This window comes from Dipodomys ordii, unplaced genomic scaffold (assembly GCF_000151885.1).
Source record: "Dipodomys ordii isolate 6190 unplaced genomic scaffold, Dord_2.0 Scaffold34, whole genome shotgun sequence".
In the NCBI taxonomy this organism is placed as follows: domain Eukaryota; kingdom Metazoa; phylum Chordata; class Mammalia; order Rodentia; family Heteromyidae; genus Dipodomys; species Dipodomys ordii.
This window is the reverse complement of record NW_012267250.1, coordinates 15070409-15091850: the sequence shown is the minus strand read 5'-3', so window position 1 is coordinate 15091850 and position 21442 is coordinate 15070409. Positions and strand designations below refer to the sequence as shown.

The following is a 21442-nucleotide window of genomic DNA, read 5'->3' as shown; positions in this document are numbered from 1 at the left end:
GTAAGTTCAGTGCTGCCTACCTCTTCCCCGGTGCCCTGCATGATTTCCAAGGGAATGGCATAGATCTTGTTGTGCATCTCCACTGTTCTCTTTTTCCCACTACGGATTTTCACCAGCAGGACACGGAAATTCGTTCCTCCGAGATCCAGGGCCAAGAAGTCACCATTCTCTGTTACAGACAGCAAGGAGCACAAAGGTCACAGAGAGCGAAGTGCTTCTAGGCAGCCAATAACCCAGAAACCCCAGATTAGCAAGAGTTTTAGAAACTGTAATCCCATTTCCCATCAAGCTATCGTGCAGGCTCAGAGAACAGTAGCCACGGAACCCTGACACAGGAACTGGGCCATACTAAAGGACAAAAGGTCTCATGAGTCAATCACTGTCACAATAAACTAGCTTCACTAGGGTAACTAAGAAGCCTAGCACCATGCACCAATTTTAGGGAACCCCACATAAAAATGACTAATTGACACTGATGTATATTATTGTTCCCTTTCCTACACCATCTTTTGTAGCGTGGCTGTGCAGTCCTCCAACCAAAAGATGGAGTTTGTGTCTCCCCAACTTTGGATCTTGGACCAAGAGAGTGTGGCAAGGCCAGGCACCAGATAGCTCCTGCCTGTAATCTTAGCTGCTCAGGAGGCTGAGCTCTGAGGATCATGGTTCAAAGCCAGCTTGGGCAGAAAAGTCCACGAGACTCTTATTGCTAATTAACTTGCAAGAAACCAGAAGTGATATTTGGAAGAGATGGGAAAGAAGTGACATTGATCAAGACGCATTGTATTCACAAGCGGACATGCTGAACTGAAACTCCTTTTAATAATAATAATAATAATAATAATAAGCCGCAAGTGGAGATGTAGCTCAAGTGGTATAGTACTAGCCTTGAGTGTAAAAGGAAGTGAGAAACTGAAGCCCTGAGTCCAAGCCCCAGTACTGGCACACATGCGTGCACGAGCACACACAAAGTAACATACATAAGATGTATCCTATCACAAACGTTCATTATTCGAAGGAGCCACTCCAAAAGTTATTCAGGGTCTCCAAAGAACTCAGCTCCAGTTAGGACCAGTTAGGGTTGGGTGCTTTCTCCAATCCACTCAGGCATGCAAGGCCCCAGGCCCTTCTCCCCAGGACACCCTGCCAGGACTGAAGAAGGCAGCCTTGTTCATGAATTGTGTGCATTCATCCTTCCCTCCCAGTTTGAAGCCCACTTTCCAACAGCCTAATGGGAGGAAATGATGTGCCCTGAGCCTCTCACACAACAAATGAGTCATACATAACAATGGCACACAGGTGAGTGAGTTCCCAGCTCCTGCCACATCCTGCACAGCCAGTCCATGGGAGGATGCAGCTCCCCCAGCCCTGCTGTCCCTGGGCCGTGGCCACACAGCCCACAGCCCCTCACCGGTCCCATCCGGGGTGCTTCTGACAAAGGAGGGCAGCATCCTGACAGAGGCCTCTTCATGTGTCTCCTTCGCCAGCCCAATCTCCATTTCTTGCCGCATCCTCTGCTTCACCTCCAGCAGCATCTCCTTGGTAAGGCGGAAGTGGGCCAGGGTCTCTTCTATCTGCCGGTGCTGCTCGGCCAGGCGGTAGGCCACCGCAGTCACCATGGCAGCTCCTTTGCCACTGCCACTCTCCGAGAGGAGGAAACGCACATCAGTGTCAGGCACCAGGCGCCTCAGGGTCTTGTGGAAACGCCGGGAATACCTGAAGGAGGGAGGGCAAGGAGGAGCACTTTAGCAGCACTGGGCCATCATTCACGGTGCTTTCATTCTATGCTCTATACTGGCTTTGGGTCGTCAAGCAAGTCCTACTCATTCACTACAGAAAAGGCAGTAAATGAAGACAAGTAAAAAAACATATTGTCCTTAATCACACGTAAAAGAGAGGCTTCACCTGGACACTTGGAATCTGTAATCTTAGCTACTCAGGAGGCTGAGATCTGAGGATAACAGCCCTGGCAGAAAAGTATGCAAGACTCCCTTTCCAATTAACCAGCAAAATGCTGGACTTATATAAGCATGGCTCAAGTGGTAGAGGACCAGCTGTAAGAAAGAAGGGGGGAAAGGGGCTGGGAAGGTGGCTCAGTGTTAGTGCGCTTGCCTTGCATGCATGAGGCCCTGGGTTCTATTCCTCAGCACCATGTAAGCAGAAAAAAAAAGCCGGAAGTGGCGCTGTGGCTCAATGGTAGAGTGCTAGCCTTGACCTGAAGAGCTGAAGGACAGCACCCAGGCCCAGAGTTCAGGCCCTATGACCGGACCCCCCCCCCCCAAAAAAAAAGAAAGAGGGGGAGAGAGAGAGAGAGAGACAGAGATTTTGTCATTATTTTATGAGTAATGAATATAAAAAGCTGAGGTCCAAAGGGATTTTGCCCTTCCATAAGATATACCATAGTGGTCAAAAACACAATGCTCCAAAGTCAGATCAAAAAAAGGAATGGGTCAGGCATTAGTGGCTCATACCTGAAATCCTAGCTACTCAGGAGGCTGAGGATCTGCTAGCCAAGGCAACAAAATCCATAAGACTTTTATCTTCAATTAACCACCAGAAAACCAGAAGTGGTGCTGTGGCTCAAAGTGGTAGAGGGCTAGCTTTGAGCAAAAGACCTCAGGGACAGCACCCAAGCCTAGAGTTCAAGCCCCACAACTGACAAAAAAGAAAAGAAAAGAAAACAACAAATGATTCCCCCCCCTCCCAATTCCACATAAGGTGACTCTGAGCCAGTTACTTAACCTTGGAGTAAATTCTGGTGTTTGGCTACAAGGTATGGGGCAAACTGAATGAGTCTATTAAATGCTGAGATTAGGAGAAAGGATTAATAAGTTATTGCTCTTGTTTTTTATTTTCACTTGGCTCTTTCCCTTCTCCTCCTCCCCACAAAAGTATGGAGCCTGTTTGGTGGCAAGAAGAAAATTTAGGATTGGCTTCCTGCATGGAGGGCTATCTATCTGCCAAAAAAAAAAAACCAGGAAAAAAGATAATCAACATATTAACAATGTGAAAAATACTAAGGTTTTCTTCTGCAAAAATCAGCCACACCTGGCTACGGATAAGAATACATGGTGCTTTTCATAACTTTTTGGACTGTCTATAAAGTTTCTATTCTGAGCCAAGTGCCTATGGTTCATACCTGTAATCCTAGCTACTCAGGAGGCTGAGATCAGAGGATTAGGGTTTAAAGCCAGACTTGTATCTCCAATTAACTACCAAAATAGCCAGAAATGGGGTTTTGGCTCAAGTACTCACTAGCCTTGAGAACAAAAACCCAGAGGCAGTGTCTAGGCCCTGAGTTCAATTTCCAGAACTGGTGGATGTGCGCCCATACGCACGCATGTGTGCGTGCGCGCACACACACACACACATACACACACAGTTATTTAGAATATGAACTTGCAGATAAAGGTCTGAATATAGCTGACTGCACAACAATATAGATATTAACACCACCAAACTGTACACTTTAAAATAGTTCAAAATTAATATATCTTAAGTGTGCTTTACCACATTTAAAAAACTCAATATGAGGTTGCAAATCCTTAGGCTTTCTGTTCCAACAATTAGCCAATAAATTTCAAAAGAAAACAAAAAAAATGGGTACAGTGAGGTACCTGTACATTCCAGTTACTTGGGAAGCTGAGGCAAAAAATTTGCTGTGTTCAATCAGGAGTTTGAGACCTACCTGATCCACAAAGCAAGATATAGCTTCTTACAGGGGACCCGAGATGAGAAAGAAAGTTCAAAGGAATAGATGGCTAGTTGCATTACAAACTATTTCATACACACATACACACACACACACACAATGTGCAGTACTGGAGACTGAACTCAGGTGCTGGCTAGGAAACTGCTCTATCGCTGAGCCATGACTATAATTTTTTAAATTTATTTTATTTTTTAAAATATAATTTTATTATTTTTATTAAGATGTTAGGTAATAAGTACAATTCTATGGTTTATTCATTTTTTTGGTGGGGGGGGTTTGAACTCTGGGCCTAAGTGCTGTCCCTCAGCTCTCAACTCAAAGTTAGCGCTCTACCACTTGAGCCACAGTGCCACTTCCAGTTTTCTGGTGGTTTATTGGAGATAAGTCTCCCGGATTTTCCTGCCCAGGCTGGCTTTGAACCACGATCCTGAGATCTCAGCCTCCTGAGTCGCTAGGATTATAGGCGTGAGCCACCAGTACCTGGCTACAATTCTATGTTTAAATTTTTTTTTTTAATCACAGAATTATACTCTTGCCAAATAACAATAGAACAAATCCTTTCCCCTTGGCAACACAGAACTATTGCCGCTTAAATCTACATTGGCCTAACTGTCCCCGGAGCTGGGGGTGAAGAGAGAGTACTTTCCAGGACCCTGCATCTGCATGAAACCTAAGATCCTGCCCACAAAATGCCACAGGCAATTTCTCAAAGTTACTAAAGACAGAATTAACTTTTAGCCACTTATAAAATGCCCAGCCATGTTATCCCTGGCCAAGACCACTTCTGGACATTAAGGTCCGCCAGTGCAGGGACTGGCAAAGGTGGCAGCAGAGGTCTTCATCAACAACGGGATTATCTACAGCTCTGCTCACCAAGTCAACAAGTTGCTCATTCAAAAGAGCACTGTGTAAGCTGGACGCTGGTGGCTCACACCTGCAATTTTATCTACTCAGGAAGCTGAGATCTATGGATCAAAGTTCAAAGCCAACTGAGGCAGGAAAGTACCAGACCAAAAGCCTGACGTGGCGATGTGGCTCAAATGGTAGAGTACTACACTTAAACAAAAATCCAAGGGCCATCACTCAGGTCCGGAGTTCAAGTTCCAATAGAAGCATATGTGCATGCGTGCACACACACATACACAAATAATGTCTGAGGGTCTGGTGGGTTGTACTGTAGTGCGAAGTTTCTAAAAGGAGAATGTAGACCACATCTGTGACATACACTATAATAAGAATAAAGTTCCTCCCCATGAAAGGCAGACACACTGTACCCAAGCCTCCTGGTCACCAGAGAAATCTCTAGGGAAAGTTTGGAAATGAAGAGAGAGAAAGTATGTAAGAGCAATACCAGGAAGAATCTGCTGAGGGTGAGACTTCCCAAATGGACAACTCCATCAGGCTTCGTGATAAATGCCTATAATCCCCAGCACTCAAGAAGCTGAGGCAGGGAAGATCATGAGTTCAATCAAGGCCTTAGTGTGGGGGGGGGGGGGGAAGGGGGGATGGGGAGTTGAAATAGCAAGATCCTGTCTGGAAAAAACAAAATGAAAACCAAACCAAATGGGAAACTGTAACCTTTCTGCCCAGAAGTAGGCATTGTCATGTCTGCCAAAAAAAACCCCAGAAATAACAAACCTTCTCTCGATGCACAAGTCTGACCCTTGGAAAAGGGCTTTAGCCTCTGCTGAGTAGGGAGAGCCAAGCTGAGCAAAGGGCAAACTCACTGTGGATGCGTCTTGTAGAGAGAGCCGTCCACACCAACAGTGGTCCGCAGCCTGGGTGTGCCCTTGTTATCACGCAGCCGGTTCAAGATGGTGCTCAGTGTGGCTGCTACCAGGTTGGCTGAGCGGAATGTGACAATAGTGCACACGTGCTGCACCGAAATACAGTCATCGTCAGATGGCTCCACTCCCAGGCGGGTCAGGATTTCTTTGGCATTGTGGAGGCCTTCTTTATTCCTGTGGGTTGGAGGCCGGCAGTTAGTTCAGGAGCGCACCAGCAGTGCAGAAGGGACAGGGAGTGTGGGACCTACCTGAAATCTGCTTGGGACTGAGACTGTCAAAGGCCTAAGGAGTAGCTTCCCCCATAGGAAGTATGGACTGGTCATGGGAAAACTGTGCCAGACTGGGTTATGACTTGCCAGGCACACAGATGAAAGTGCACAGGCAAGACCACGTAGCCACTGAGCAGGTGGAGAAAGTACCATACTCCCTTTAATCTTCTGCTGTTGTGTGTCTTCTGTATCTTTGGTTGTTCACAAGTTCTTCATAGTTTTGCTGCTATTGTACATAGTACCTTAAAACTCTTCTCCCCCCACCTCTCTCTCTCTCTCTCATAACACACACCCACACCCACACATACACACACAACTTCAATGTAGTATAAGCAAAAGGGAAACCTAGGTGAAGATTATGTTCAGGAATCCTCTATAAATTTCAAGTTCATTCAAAAACTATATCCCTGGTTTAATGAGAACAAATAGAACTCTAATGCTCCACTATGTTCTTCAGCTATCTAAGCTCTCCTGTCACTCTAGTCATTTGTCTACAGATGTCCTTGAAGGCTTCAAAGAGGCATTTAATTACATTTGCAACAGTGGCAGTTTTACTTCTTCCTTTTTTTTGATTCTTATGTCTTACATGTCTCTTCTTCCCTCTTAAAAACCTTGCTAAGACTCCAGCACAAGGCCAGCGAGAGAGACAGAGATACCATAGTGAATTTAGGGAGAATGTCTAACACCTACCCTGGGAGCACATTCTTTGGAGACAGCCATTATCGCAATCCAAGTGCTTTCTACAGCTAGGTCACGTACATGTATGTTTCTTGGTAGCCAAAGAGCCAACAGCAGAAGGCAGCCAAGAGGAAGGCAGGCATTTCCTGACCTTACCAATGACTCTGAAGTTAAGCTTTGTAATCTATCTGTTCCCCCTCCTTCCTAGCAGCTGACCAGGAGACCTGAGAAGAGGAAAGGATGGAAACTCAGAGCTGGGGTTCTGCACCACGGCTCCTGAAGCATCAAGGCATGCAAGGTAGTGAGTCTCCAAACACCCCTAGAGGAGCCAAAGAGGAGGCCAAGACAACTTTGTACATCTTCTGTGACACTGTGAAGCCACTGGCTCCACAGGTTGTCAGAAGCACAGAGAGGGCAGTGGAAATGACTCCTTGCGCAGATGGCCTCACCTAGCTATGTGGTGTGTCCTGAACCTGGAACCAAGAAAGGTGGTATATGGATGCCAGCCACAGACAAGAGTCCTATAGACTTGGAGGCACTGGATTACACTGCCCAACCATTGGTGCCAAGCTTACCTACAACCCCTCTGAGAGCAGAGGCCTATGACTAACAGCGAAGACAGTGAACTCTAGGCATAGGTCCTTTAAGAGCCACCAAAGCCAGGGGCTGGCTGGACCCTGCCCTTCTATGACTACCTTCCAGGTATCACTGTTCATAAATGTTTCTCAAACTTACATTTATGGCTGACTACAGGTTCTCTGAAAATTGTGGTGGTGGTGAAGGATTTGAGGCACAAGGTTTGGGCCATGATACATCTCTAAAAGGAAGCTAAATGGAGAACGTTTGCCAGATCTACCCCAGTACCATCTTGAGGTCTCCAGGGTTCTTGGAATACAGTCTGGAGAAGGTTATGATATAGAAAGAGGGAATTCCAGGAATTCAGGCCTGGGACTGAATTAGCCGTGAGACTATCCTGGACTCAAATCTTATTCATGTGTGCCTGTGTATGTATGCATGTAAAGATGCTTTCCTAACAAGGCAAGAAGCATTTGCTGCTATCTGAGTTCTCCTTTAAGAATACCTCACAAGTTGTCTACCATGAGACCAATGGAACAGAGGGGTTTAGGGAGGGGAGATGGACCTGGAAGCCTCCTCCACTTGACTAAAGCCCAATTCCCATCTCTATCCCCCTCCACCAGAAGCCTTCAGGATGGTACCTACTTTTCTATGGCCTCCACATCACTGGTATTAAACTTCCCCCTGGTAAGCAGCTCCGGGGTGATTCGCCCTTCAAATAAGAGGCCCTCCTTGGCCATCTTGACCAAGATCAGCCGGACCAGCTCCCCCAGGTACAGGCCACTAACCATCTTCTCAAACCTGCAGGAGAAAAGCACAGGCACCTGTAAGGACTTCCTCTGCATACACTTGTGTGATTGTGATGGGAGATAAGGATACCATCTCCAGAGGCCAGGCCAGGCAGGCCCAGCCTGTGTCAGGAGGACACAGAAGGGCAGGAGGCAGGGCAATATTAGCATCTAGAATGGAGAAAACGGAACAGTATATGATCATCTCTTACAAAATTGTTGGCTGTAGTTTTACTTTTGTTGTGTTTTGAACAGGATTGTGCTATGTAGCCCAGGTTGGTCTGGAACTCATCATTCTTCTGCCTCAGCTCCCGAGAGCTAGGATTTCAAGGGTGTACCACTATACCTAGCCTTCTGCTGTAGTTTATGTTGTTGGAGATGGTAAATGCTAAGTACGCAGCCACACCAATCCCACTATATAAGCCCACGATCTTTCTCTTTTGTTTTTGGCAATATTAAGTTTTGAACTTAGGATCCCTCACTTGCTAGGAGGATACTCTACAACTGAGCCTTAACACCAGCCCTCTTATGTGTAATTTTTTTTCCCTTTTCTACTGGTACTGGGAATTAAACTCAAGGCCTTGCGCTCTCAGATTGCTTGCTCACAGATGGGTTTTCAAATCACTTGAGCCGTGCATCTATCTAGTCTGTAATTTTGCAGGTTAATTAGAGCAGTCTTGCACTTTTCTGCCCTGGCTGGCTTCTTAGATCCTCAGATCTCAGCCTTCTGAGTAGTTAAGATTACAGGAATGAGCCGCCAGCCCCCAAGTTATGCTGTGTGTGTTAAAGTCCTCTATCATAAACTTGGAGCCCCATGGCTCTATCATAAACTTGGAGCCCTCCTGGAGGAAGAAGATGGCAGGAGATTTCTCCCCACTTCTCAGCATAGAAAGGCAAATGTCTTCTCAGAGGAAAGGCAGCCATTCCCTAGAGGACTACTGTGAGACATTTGTTGGTCACAGTCTTAACATTCATCTTCTTTCTATCTAAAAGGACCAAGAATTTGCTTTGAGAAACTGCCTCCTCCCTACTGATCTTCAGGGCAGGCTCTGAGTAGCTGAAGGCCAATCAGCTCATCCCGCCAATGGGCCAAACCCAAAATAAACCAGCACTCTCAGCTCCCCAAGGGGAATGTAACATGATGGGTGACTCTGCCCAAGATGGAAACAGACACTTATTAAGGGCAAGAGCTAACCCAGAGCCAGTGAGCTAGGGCTAGATGCAGCCCTGAGCCCTGGCTAACCAGGAGCCAAGAGGAATCCCGGAGAGGGCAGACCACAGAGCAGACCCACATTGGAGGCCTCTCTTCTGAAGGAGCCTGCTGATGCCCCCAGGGCTGGCAGGGACATAGCAAAACAATCTGCTCCAGTCAGAGCCACAGCAGCCAAGGTTGCTGCTAGGACTTGAGGGCTGGCCTCACCCATCAACACACATAGAGCCTTGTTAGAAACACAGGCCTCGTTGTTCCAGCTTCTGGCAGGACTAGACAGGCCTGTCCAGACACAGCCAGTGGAGGATCCCTGGCAGGAGAGAGCGCTCAGTGCCAGCTGCCAGGCTGCCGGCAGGGCTCCTGTGTCATCAGTCCTTACAGAGCTGGGAACAGCCTGCCTATCAGGCTCATGCCGGATTCCACAACTGCCTCTTCATTCCCTGGGCTTCAACCTCCTTACCTACGTAGTCTGGAAAATGGCAGGGCCTTCCTCCAAGGTCACACAGAGAACACGGGTCAAATTCTGTGCTGTCTGGTTAATAATGACCCTTCCTAGGTGTCTGTTACTATGCTAAGGTCTTTACATATATTAATTTATTTCATTCCCATTGTTGTTCTATAATGTAGATATTAACTCATCCCCATTTCACAGATTAGGACATTGAGGCACCAAGGAGCTGCAGAGCTTATCCATGGACATTGCTAATATGTGACCACCTCACATTTTCAATCCAGCTAAACTAAACACTACTGTGTTGTTACGCTGCTTCTTCCATGGATGGAGTCATTCAACAGCAACTGGACATCTAGCTCCCTCCCTATAGTTCTGCTCATCCTCCTCCAGTTTGCTTTCTCCCCAGGCAGCCTGATCCTTATTGGGCAGCATGATAGGAAAGAGTCAACACCAGCCTCCCAGTGCCCTCTGTACTGTTTATCATTTATCTAGAGGCACTCAGAATGATTATTCACACGCTCAGATACCACGGCACCAGGCCCAGGCCCAGGCTCTGTCTCTTCCCGGGCTCTACCATCCTCATCTAGCTGCAGAAGAAGCCACAGCATTCTGCTGGGCCCTGCTCTGCTCAAACCAAAGGTTTGTGGAGACAGGCTCCCCTCCACCCCAGGGAAATCTGCCTCAAAATAACCAGACAACCCCGGCCACAGCCCAGCAGTGGGAGGCAGTGCAGTGGTGCTCCTGTCTTTGGTGAGCCCAGGGGGTTCTGAGCAGGCCCAGGGCCTACATACCAATTAGAGGTTCCCTTGGTAGCATAGTCAGTCCAGCTGCCAGCTGGCCAAATAGGCAATAAAAAAGAAAATAAGGTCGGGTGCCAGTAATGCTAACCATTCAGGAAGCTTACGATCTGAGGATCATGGTTCAAAGGCAACCTAAACAGGAAAATCCATGAGACTCTGATCTCCAATTAACTACCAAAAAGCCAGAAGTAGACCCATGGCTCAAGTGGTAAAGTGCTAGCCTTGAGAAAAAAGAGGCCCAGGAACAGTGCCCAGGTGCTGCGTTTAAGCCCCAGGACCAGCACACAAAAAGAAAAGAAAAGAAGGAAAGAAGGGGACCAAAAGCCAACAGTAGAAGACAGGTACCTGCCGGGTGCTGGTGGCTCACGCCTGTAATCCTAGCTACTCAGGAGGCTGAGATCTGAGGATCGTGGTTCAAAGCCAGCCCGGGCAGGAGAGACCGTGAGACTCCTATCTCCAATAAACCACCAGAAAACCGAAAGTGGCGCTGTAGCTCAAGTGGTAGAGCGCTTGCCTTGAGCTGAAGAGCTGAGGGATAGCGCCCAGGCCCAGAGTTCAAGCCCCACAGCCGACCAAAAAAAAAAAAAAAAAGAAGACAGGTACCTGACAAGAACATCAAAGACCTAGAAGATAAGGGTAAAAAGCATTCTTTTAGTTCGGGTGTCAAGGTTGAAGTTTTCAGTACCCAGGATGGTTCCTTCTACTGCCTCCAACAATCACCAATAAAAACAGAGATCACGAACGAAGACACACTGCTCTTGTGACAATACACTCCACCAAGGTATATAGTAGGTCCCCTTGAATCATTTACAAAATGGCCTGCAGTGGTCCAGACCCCACCTGGACACAGAGAGCCTTCACAAACCTCTCATAGAGTTAAATTTCGCCTTGGTTAAAAACTGGAACCACTCAGGAGTTTCTATGATACTGAGGATGGGCCAGCCTTAGCCAACTGAACTGGAATTGGGAGGCCAGGGGGTGCTGAGAGGGCAACTGAGGATCAATTTTTTTTTAAGGCCCTTACATAATTCTTCTGCAAAGTCTAAATGGAAAAATCAATCCCCAGACTATCCTTGATGGGTTTTGTCCATAACTGAGAAGAGAAACCTCTTAAACACCCTGTATGCTCACTCTGACAACCTCAAACTTTCAAACAAAGCAGAACACCCCAAACTGACATCAGATCCAAACTCAACAATTCCGGGCCCACTTTGCCCTGATATGGTACCCTAGCAGTCAAATGAGCAAGTACCTTTCCCTAGCACAGGAGACCAACAGCTCTGAAGAACTTGATATAGTGAAACAAAGACATAGGGAAGACCAGAGTCATGCAGTAGCCAGGAGAATGGCACAAATATGCTCCAGCAAAAGCCTCTCACCAGCCAATTTCCAAATAGGTGATACAATTCAACAATTCCTCATCTCTTTTGTATTCTTTTCTCTTCCTTCCTTCCTTCCTTCCTTCCTTCCTTCCTTCCTTTTGTTTTGGTGCTGGTACTGGGATTGAACTCCAGACTGGGCCTGCTCAAGGCTGGTTTTATGTCCTCTCATCTCCCGTCCCCAATCTTCCATTCAGTGTCCCATGTCATACGTGAAACTAGAAGCCAAGGTCAAGGACTCACAGCTGCTTTCCAGGATTGAGAGATCCCCGGTCTAACTCTCTGTCAAATTCGGTACGGATGTCCTCCAGGGACCCGTCGTCCCCGAAGGCCCCCCACTCCGTGTTGATGCACATCCTGCCCTCGTCACCTTCCACCAGGTCGATGTGCCTTAGTTCTTCCATGTAGCAGGCGTTGGTGCCAGTGCCTGGGAGAGACAACATGGGAAGCTGCCATCATAGGAGCAGGGAGAGGCTGAGTGAAGGACTGGGCACAGGAGGAAAGGGGGACGTTACCAATGATCAGGCCAACTTCACATTGCTGGTCGTCATAGCCACAAGTCATCATGGTCCCCACCGTGTCATTCACCACAGCTACAATATTGGCATCATAGTCCTGGAGGCAGAAAATGAATGAGGGATCACCACATGCTCACACATGCAAGCACTCTCTCCCCAGCTTAGGAGCGTTTAGCAGGTACACTCCGGTTCTCCTAACCACCACTGCACTGATGGGGGGCACTGCTGGCTTTACTGCTACCAGGCCTGCAGTCTCCTTAGTGATCCAGCTTAGGATTCTTTGGGGAGAGGGTTTTGCTCATGGAGCCACATTCCTCCACAAACCAGTGCACAAGAGGCTCCATGCCTACAAAAAGAGAGAATCTCTGTTCTTGTTCCAGCTCTGGCAGGCTGCACCTAGGACAGCAGCTCCCCACAGCCACAAGTCCTATCAGGATCATCCCTGCTCTCGGCTTTGCCCATGGGCATCACCTCTGAGAGCTCAGCACTGAATCTCATCTGGCCTGCCGCCGCACTCTGCAGCCTCATCTCTCCTCTGCAAGGGTCTCAAACCACAGTACTACTGTCCCCCCAAAAGGACCCTAGTCCATTATAACAGCTTCCCCCTCCCACACCCCACTCTGCATACCCCAAGAGGAATTACCCCTCTCTTCTTGATGGCTTTATCCAACAGCTTCACCACATCTGCTCCTTCCACACCACTGGCTTTAAACCGCTTTGTCCAAGTGATCAGGATAGCCTGCAAGAGAGCACATAGGTGAGACAAGGGCCAGGAGCCCCCACACCCCATGACCTGGGGCTACTCCAGGACAGGGACAAAGCATAGTACCACAGGGCTTAAGAGGCTTCCTCCAGACCACATCCAGGGCAGAACCAGCTCTGTCCATCTCCTGCACCCACATGATGGATTTCTCTGGGAGCAACCATTCAGGCGAAAAAATTAGCTCCTAATCTCCAGCTAGCACCTGAATAACACCAAGGAGCCAGCTGGTATAGGAGTGCCACACATCGTACAAATCTTCATGGGTAGCAGCTCTATGTATAGAAACACACTATTTAAAAGACAACAAGAAGCCAGCCCTGGTGGCTCATGCCTGTAACCCTAGCAACTCAGGAGGCTGAGGTCCGAGAATGATAATTCAAAGCCAGGCTTGGCAGCAAAGTCCATGAGACTCTTATCTCCAATGAGCCATCAAAAAGCCAGAAGTGGAGCTGTGGATCAAGTGATAGAGTGCTAGCCTTGTGCAAAAAAGATCAGGAACAACACCCCAGACCCTGAGTTCAAGCCCCAAGAATGGCAGAAAGAGGGAGGGGGAGAAGGAGGGAGGGAGGGAGGGAGGGAGGGGGGAGGGGAGGGGATGGGCAGAACAGGAAAAGAAGGAAGGGACCCATTCCTACTTGAGACTGCATTAGAGTGGGTGAATCCTTGGGTGGGTTTATGGTTCACTTAGGAAGAACCATAAACAACTATGGCTAAGCTAGGGGTTGCAAAGTCCCTGGATACTCTATGTTCTTCCCCTTGACCTTCACCCCCTAAAAAATTAAAGGTGTTATGACAAGAATGTCAGTTCTAGTCCAGTTCTCCTGACCATTTACCACCTGGCTGTTCTCTTCACTCCGCTGATATCCCCTCTGCTCATCCTGAATAGGAGGGCTAGTCTGAATCTGGACAATCTTAAGAGGCCCCCAACTGGGTAACTGGGAGTATATACACTAGATCCCTGGCAGACCGCCTGGTCCAGCCTAGGAAGCCATCCCCAGATTAGAAGCAAGGCTGGCAGGTGAGTCTCACCACTGGCTCCTTCTCAGCCCCTTGCAGGCACATCTGCTCCCCCTGCAAGCTCCTGTGCCAGTGAGGATTTCCCCTCCCCCTTGGCCACACCTCTGTCCTTGAACCACAGTGCCTTGCAGGATCAGGCCACATCCGCCACAGCAATTCTCTCCCAGGGCCTGGCCCAGTGCCCATGAGTCACTTATTCATCACTTAGGAGCCATTTCAGTCATCTGATCGATTGGTGAGTATGCCAGTGCAATTTGGTATTTTGAGAGAGAGGACATTCACATAATTTCTATTACAATGTATTGTTATATATGTTCTGTTTTGTTATTAGGTACAGTTGTTTATCTCTTTTTAGGAATTTATAAACTTCATAATAGGTATGTACACATAGAAAAAGATCTTTTGAGCTATGCACAATTTGGGGTATGAGATACATCCTCCACCTGTAAAGAAAACTGTTCCACTTTGGGAAAGAGGAGACACCTGGAGGCCAAGTTGATCGGAATATGTTGCATGTGTGATAATGCTGGACACCAAAGGGAGTGTGGATGGCCACAGTAGTCTTAGATGGACCAAGGATGGGCCAGCAACTTCTCCAAGGCCTTTAGGGAAAAATGATGAATAGAAAGTGGAGCCTGAGCCGGGTGCCGATGACTCATGCCTGTAATCCTAGCTACTCAGGACACAGATCTGAGGATCGAGGTTTAAAGCCAGCCCAGGCAGGAAAGTCCGTGAGACTCTTATCTCCAATAAACCACTAGAAAACTGGAAGTGGCGCTGTGGCTCAAGCGGTAGAGCACTGGCCTTGAGCTGAAGAGCGCAGGGACAGCGCCCAGGCCCAGAGTCCAAGCCCCACGATGGACCAAAAAAAAAAAAAAAAAAAGAAGGTGGAGCCTGGGACCCTGCTCCAGCAAAATCTCTAATTATTAGCCCTGTGACCTTTCAGAGGCCTCTGCTCTCCATCCTGAAATGCAAGGTGTGGCCTGCTAGGCTCCCTGGACCCATTCTGATTCCTAGACTGTACAGATGGATGGGCTCTCATAATAATGGGGTCCAGAATGTGGCTCCCATGTTACTGTCCTGAAGTAAGGTAGGCCAGTTAGGAGCACAGGCCCTGCTCTCTCTCAGGCTGATAGGTCTTGGGCAGGTTGCTAACCCTTCTGAGCCTCAATTTTCTCATCAGCAAAGAGGGGATAATCAACACTTAGCACCGTGTTTAAAGATTATATAAGTTACCTGTGAAGTGCATGTTAAAACAGCCTGGCAACACAGTTAACTGTTAAAATTCCAAATATGAGACTAATCACAGATGTGTGTGTGTGTGTGTGTGTGTGTAAAAGGCACGGCCTGCATCTGTCTGCATCTGTTCCTCTGTGTTTTGGCAGCTCTCTGCGATATAAAACAAGGGCTTCAGAGGAGGTATGAGTACATCCTTGCTGAGCAGATAAACACTGTCAAACAAGAAGATGTTGTAACAAGCCACTCAGTAGCTCAACAACAGAAGCAAGGCCTCATTGGGGACCGGCACATGCTCTGGAGAAGGTGGCCTGACCCCTGAGGGGAGGAGGGTCCTGAGCAGACTCCTAGTCACCAGAGTATATAGCTCTTTCAAGATCACTTTTACACTGTCTCCATCATCACTGAACCTCATACATTTTCCTTCACCTGCTTGCACTAATAAGCAGTCCCCCGTACCTCTACCATGATCATCTGTCTCCACATATACATCAGCAAATTGAAAAAAAAAAAATGAATGACACCCAGTATGTCAGGCTCTTTTCTAAGAATATCACACACATGGACCATCCAGTAAACAAGGAAAAGTGGTCAAGAAAGAGGTTCACTAGCATGTCTACCCTAGGTGGAGGGTAGCGCTCAACAGCCCCCGGTCATCCTTACCTCGTCTATTTTAGATTGTCGGCAAGGGAAAGAAAATGTGAACCCCACAGGTAAATTCTTGTCCTTGATCTTTCTTTTCTCCATGAAGTCCCCCAGGCACTCAGCAACATGATCGAATAGCTGGGAAGAGCAAGAGAGCACAGTCAGATGGGAGAAAAGGGACCTGACATGTCAACTGGAAAATGTCCACAAAGAAAGGAGCACATCTCCCTGAGAGACCCACCTCCCATCATGCCCAGAGACCCTGTCTGACATGTGATAGACCCTGTCTATGTGCCTAGCAGAGATGAGCCACCATGGGGCAGCATAGCTGTTGGGAAACATCTCAAACCCTCAGAAGGAAATGGTCTTTCAGTGGTCTATGTGTCATCAGGCACTGGAAAAATTATAAACAATGGAAAAAAATCAGTGTATCTCTCCATGACACACTGCCCATGGGTCTCCATTGACCACCTAGGTACAGCCATCTGGCTCCTCCTCTAAATTCTGCTCCCTCTTAATTCCCTGACCATGACCCACTGCTGCGATGAGACAATCTTTAGACCATCACATTTTTAAGTCTTTTGCAAAAGAATTAATATACACAACACCAAAAAAAAAAAAAACACATCCTAAGGTCACTGGATTCCCACCTGTGTTACCAGCACATCAAGAAACCCAAAGGGAGCTGGGGGTACAGCTCAGTGGTAGAGCACTTGTCTAGCATATACAAGGCCAGCCAGATTTGTGGGCCCACAGTCAGTATCTTTGACTTCTAACCCCACGATTGATTAGTTCTGCCTGTTAACCTCATTTCCATATGGAAATGAGGCAGGGTATGCTCTTTGGTGTCTGAGTGTTTGTCTTTGTGGACTGTTCACAAAGTATTGTCCACAATACCACTGCACACAGTATTTCTGATGTGGAAACACCGTATCAGGAATATATGCTTGCTTCACAACACATGACGTGTGATTCATCAGGGGTGTAGACATCTTAGAAACCCACTAGACAGAGCCCAGAACATAATTCCATAGCTTCTGCGTGAAAAAATGCCCATGGATAACTGGCCATCTTCAGTGACACTGACACAGAGCTGCTCAGAGCCCAGGCAAGGGCAGCCAAAGTCACCCCAGCAGTGCAGTCCAAGCTCCCACACAAGGCCATCTTCCTTACAGGTCTTCTTGCACAGGCCTCCTTGACAAGGAGCTGTAGCTTATTATGGCCACTCTTAGCTTTCCAGTACTCCTGACCCAGCTTTCAGGTTGGACTCTGGTGCCAGGATAAAGGGAAATCTGGTCACCTTTTATGTAGGAACCTCATCCTGAGTCACTATTAAGGCAGATTATGGCATTGCTGATAGGAGATGTGCGGGTGCTCCCTGGAAGAGCTAAGCTTCCTGTGACCTATTTCACATTGATAAAAACCCATTACTAAGTCGCTCTGCACCCTTCCCCCCACCATCTGTACCGGACACTCCAGGCACCCTTGCTGCAGGCCAGCCAGAGGGAAAGGAGGAGGGCTTCTGGAAAGGCAGGGAAATATCCGGGGTTGGCAGGTGCAGAGTCACAAGGGCCCGGGACCCAGAGCCTGGATCCAAGCCAAACACAGCTCTCCACAGCACTCTGCTAAGAATTTCTGAGTATTTCCCATAATGCAGCTACAAACCAGCCCAAGGAGGCAGGAAGCCACCCCTTGGCTGACCCAGGACTGGCTAGAAGGGCCACCAACTGCAGCCTCATGCACATAAGATGTCAGTCCAGCGACATCTGCTCACAGTGGCCCAGGAAGAGCCACCCAACAAGTGATACCCATTTCAGTGGCTGCGTATAAAGTAACTCACCTGCAGTAGACAGTGTCTCCATTCATGATCCCTGTGGTCTAAAAAGCTCTGAACCCAAACCCCAGGGAGAAAGTTCAAGACCACAACTGGTCCTCATTGACTCTTGGACAAAGAAAGGCTGGGTGGTCTGGTGCAGGTCCCACCTAAACTAACTTCGAAAACAGTTCCAGGAGCCACCCACACTAACAAGAACAAAGAGGCAGCCAGAAGTGAAGCTTCCTGGGTTTCACCTCCAAGTCCATCCCAGAACCCAGGGGCCCTCCAGAGATCTCAGCTGTGAACCCTGGACATGCTCTCCCCACAGAAAACATCTGGCAAGCTCTCAATGGTTACCCTGCACTGCAGCACTAACACCGGGCAGGAACAGCCTGGAGAGAGGCAAAGGCCCATGAACAGACTCAAGGAACCTAGAGATAACTGAAAATAAGGAGAGTTGCAAAAATTCTGGTCACAGGGGCTGGGAAGGTGGCTCAGTGGTAGAGCGTTTGCCTTGCATGCCTAAGGCCCTGGGTTCGATTCCTCAGCACCACATAAGCAGAAAAAAAAAAGCCGGAAGTGGCGCTGTGGCTCAAGTGGTAGGAGTGCTAGCCTTGAGCTGAAGAGCTGAGGGACAGCGCCCAGGCCCAGAGTTCAAGCCCCACGACCAGATCCAAAAACAAAATTCTGGTCACAGGGTCCTGAGGAGATAGAGACTCACCACTCACAACCAGACAGGCCCTTCCTGGATATGCCCAAGGAAGGACAGGGCTCCTGCCTTGAAGACCCAGGTGAGGAACGAATGGGAGAGTGGATGAGCCAGCCTCAGGTACAGGGGTAAGGTGAGAGAACAGTCATTTCCAAAGCATAATTTGCTTTCTCTACTTGCCAAGAATCCATAGCAAGGAGCCCCAATACCCAAGCTGTGAACCTTACTTGTGTCCAACAAGGCTACAGCCTCTCCACAGGGCAAGAACATTTCTACCCATGGCTGTACTAAACACTGTGCTAGGGAACCCACACAAACCTTCTAGCCAAGCGCCTTCACCCTGCCCCACTCCCATCCCACCAGTTTACTCAGACATTGGACAGCTTTTCAGGCACAAGCTAGACCTACCCTTCTACCCAGGAGTCATATACATACATACATACATACGTGTGTGTGTGTGTGTGTGTGTGTGTGTGTGTGTGTGCACTATGCTAGACTCCATTGAACTATGAGAGGGACTCAGAGCACCAGTGATTGGCAGTCTGGTCCCCAAAATGCTCCAGATAACACCCACCTGAAGGACACAGGGACCTACCTGGCTTCCACTGCCATGCACAATGTTCTCTGGAGTGTCGAAAGCCTCAGACTCCATGTGAACATTCTGGTTCTTCTCATGATTCACTTGCACCCTCAGAATTCGGAAGGAAGATCCACCAAGATCCAAGGCTATGAAATCTCCTTTTTCTGTAGAGGGATATAACAAGTGTCACATCAGATTTAAATATCAGGAGGGAAACACATGCCAGGCCACTCCTGGTCTGCCTCTACTTGTCTGCCTCTACCCACAGAGCAGGAATCATGTGACCATCCAAGCCCTGTCCTGTAAGAAGTAGGCAGAGAAGCTCTACCTAGCCAGTGAACTGAGATAGGAAGGGCTTCAAGCAACCAACATCTCAGCTTCCAGCAGAAGAAGCAATACAAAAATTCACCTCCTCTTCCTCTAATTTCTCACCCCATTTCAAAGCCAGCACTCCTGTATCCACAGAAAATCACACAGGATTTCACTCAGAGACAATATTACACCTGAGGTATGCCTGGGGTAATCACACAGGATTTCACTCAGAGACAATATTACACCTGAGTGGCTACGCTAGCCCATTAAGTTGTTTTTTCATGATGTGCTAACAGAAAATCCGCATCTTACCCCCTTTTAGGTGTTACGTACATTTACCATGTTGAGCAACCATCATGACTTATTTCCAAAAGTTTTCACCAACCCAACAGAAACCCACGAAGCATTAAGCCATAATTCCCACAGCCCCGCTCCTCCCTGGCAGCCAGCATCCACTTGCTGTCTCTGCATCTTGCCTGGATATCTTCTAGATATTTTATGGATAGAGTCAGACACTAGTTAGTTAGCTTTTTGCCTTCACGACCGGCTTCTTTCACTTAATAAGATGGTTTTAAAGTTCATCCACATTGTAATATATGCTAGCATTTTCATTCATATTTGTGTCCAGATACTACTATGCCTGGATATGGTGGTTTCTATTTCTCTGTTCACCTGCTGCTGGGCACAGGCTTTTTCCCCCACTTGGCTATTCTAAGCAATGCTCTTGTGAGCACTGGCTCACAGGGTTCTGTGGGGGCATGTTTTCATTTCTCTTGGCTACAGCTACCTAGGAGGAGAACTTCTATGTCAAATGCTAAAGCATGTTTAGCTTGAGGAGAAATTGCCCTGTATTCCAAAGCAGCTGTACCACTTTCCAACCCTCCAGTTTCTCAACATCTTCCAGAGTCACCGCAACTGTCATTTATTTCCACTTGTATTTCTCTGAAGACTAATGGTATTATTCAGTAGCTTTGCTCCTGTTTACTAGCCATTCAGACACCTAATCACTTATTCAGATCCTTTGCTCACTTAAAAATTAATTGAAGCAAATGTACTCATTACCTTACTCATGTAACTGTAACCCCTCTGTACAGTATCTTTATAATAAAAAATTGATTGAAGCCAGGCACCAGTGGTTCATGCCTGTAATCCTAGCTACTCAGGAGGCTGAGATCTGAAGCTCACAGTTCAAAGCCAGCCTAGGCAGGAAAGTCCATGAAACTCTTATCTCCAATAAACTACCAGAAAACCAGAAGTGGCACTGTGGCTCAACTGGTAGAGCACTAGCCTTGAGCTGAAGAGCTGAGGGACAGCGCTCAGTTCAAGCCCCATGACCAACCAAAAAAAAGTAATAATAACTGAGCTGGTGCCGGGCACTGGTGGCTTACACCTATAATTCTAGATACTGAGGAAGCTGAGATCTGAGAATCAGGTTCAAAGCCAGGCTGGACAGGAAAGTCCGTGAGACTCTTTTCTCTAATTCACCAAAGTGCCCAGAAGTAGAACATTTGGCTCAAGTAGTAGAATGCTAGCCTTGAGCAGAAAAACCTCAGGGACAGCTCCCAGGTCCTGAGTTTAAGCCCCAGTACTGGCATAATTTTTTGTCCTTGTTGTTTTAGCCAGTCTGGTTTCCTTGAGCTTTCTGAAACAATTTTTAATATAATGATTGATTTTTGTTCACAAAAATCTATACACAGCTCACCGTGCTTGAATTTGATTAATCTGAAGTTGAAAAATAGCCTGAGAAAAAGCCATTCAAGCGTGAGGTGACAGAGGCTAGGAGGGCCAGCTTAGTCAGTATCCCTGTCCAGAGAGAGCAGAAAGGGCTTACCAACCCTGGTCAAGAAAGAAGTAAATTGTGAAAGGTCAGGCTGCACCTCCGCAAGACACAGAGCCTGACAATTATCCAGTGGTAGAGAAGTAAACTACAATCCCTGCTGCACAGAGATCAGGAAGGGATCTGGCTTTAGTGTTCTCATCCCGTTCTCCAGTACTCCTTTGTAAACAGGCATAGATCCATGGGGTCAGAGCAGGAAGGGTGATCGTCATGAGATGCCAGAACAAAAAGAAAGACTAGAAGCTTTGCACACCTTCAAATGAGGGCCGATGGATTTGAGGGCCTCAATAGGCCCTAATGACACCCCATCCCAAGTGATGCACAGTGCCAAGGGGTGTCTCTCTCAGCCCCTGGCCCTT

At 47.7% G+C, this 21442-nt stretch overlaps 1 protein-coding gene across 1 annotated transcript in view; it reads right to left on the bottom strand.

Moving 5' to 3' along the window:
- Hk1 (hexokinase 1) overlaps window positions 1-21442 on the bottom strand; it is a 58692-nt gene that overhangs the window by 9273 nt on the left and 27977 nt on the right. Inside the window, exons 3-11 of the mRNA XM_013017169.1 lie at window positions 18950-19098; window positions 15848-15967; window positions 12812-12907; window positions 12166-12265; window positions 11894-12077; window positions 7665-7820; window positions 5437-5670; window positions 1409-1713; window positions 21-169 (exon numbers count right to left, since the gene is read on the bottom strand). Of these exons, the coding sequence (XP_012872623.1) occupies window positions 21-169; window positions 1409-1713; window positions 5437-5670; window positions 7665-7820; window positions 11894-12077; window positions 12166-12265; window positions 12812-12907; window positions 15848-15967; window positions 18950-19098 (1493 nt within the window). The remainder of the gene's footprint in view (window positions 1-20; window positions 170-1408; window positions 1714-5436; window positions 5671-7664; window positions 7821-11893; window positions 12078-12165; window positions 12266-12811; window positions 12908-15847; window positions 15968-18949; window positions 19099-21442) is intronic.